The sequence below is a fragment of the Echinops telfairi genome, unplaced genomic scaffold (genome assembly GCF_000313985.2).
Source record: "Echinops telfairi isolate 266 unplaced genomic scaffold, ASM31398v2 ScPeMD7_5;HRSCAF=22, whole genome shotgun sequence".
Classification (NCBI taxonomy): domain Eukaryota; kingdom Metazoa; phylum Chordata; class Mammalia; order Afrosoricida; family Tenrecidae; genus Echinops; species Echinops telfairi.
In genome coordinates, this window is record NW_022103901.1 from 19701979 (window position 1) to 19702656 (window position 678).

Genomic DNA, 678 nt, shown 5'->3' on the forward strand with positions numbered 1-678 from the left:
TTTACCAACGCGATGTCTTTCTCCAGGGAATGACGAGCTCTCACTATCTTTGCAACTAAGGAGCATTCTAACTGCACTTCTTCCAAGATAGATTTGGTTTTTATTTCGGCAGCCTGTGTACTTTCAATATTCACTGCCAACACCATATAATTCAAATGCGTCCATTCTTGATGGTCCAGAGATACAGACAGAGGATCTCCTAGTTATTTCTGGATATGAAAGCCAAGTCTTTCAGACTTTGGAGGAGAAAACGGCTCCATTTCTAGGTCAAATCAATAACAGTACAGGCAGACACCTAGCTCACGGCCTCCTTTGGTCGCCCAGCAGAGGCAATAATGCTGCATGAGCTGCTCCAGAAGCTCCATCTCATCCAGGAATTCGAGTGACTCGATCCTACGGGAGAACGGGAACATATTCACTTGTACACTTACGTAATTACAAAGTAACCACTATGGATCTGGGAAGATATTAATGACATTAAGTGAAAAGGAACAGCTAAAAATATTATCTGTGGTGTGTTTGTTTATGTCTTAATGCACTGCTAATTGAAAAGAAGAAAAAAATTTCATAAACAAATTCAAAAGACAAATGACAAACTAGAAAAAATGTGCCATATAAATGACAATGGGTTTATTTCTTTGCTATATAAGAAACTAATGAACTTGAATAAGGAAAAAA

At 38.3% G+C, this 678-nt stretch overlaps 1 protein-coding gene across 1 annotated transcript in view; it reads right to left on the reverse strand.

Annotated features, from left to right (window-relative positions):
• Positions 1-257: 257 nt before the first annotated feature.
• Positions 258-678, reverse strand: part of LCMT1 (leucine carboxyl methyltransferase 1) — a 43279-nt gene continuing 42858 nt past the window's right edge. Inside the window, exon 10 of the mRNA XM_004706056.2 lies at positions 258-393. Coding sequence (XP_004706113.1) covers positions 273-393 — 121 coding nt within the window. The 3' untranslated portion in view covers positions 258-272. The remainder of the gene's footprint in view (positions 394-678) is intronic.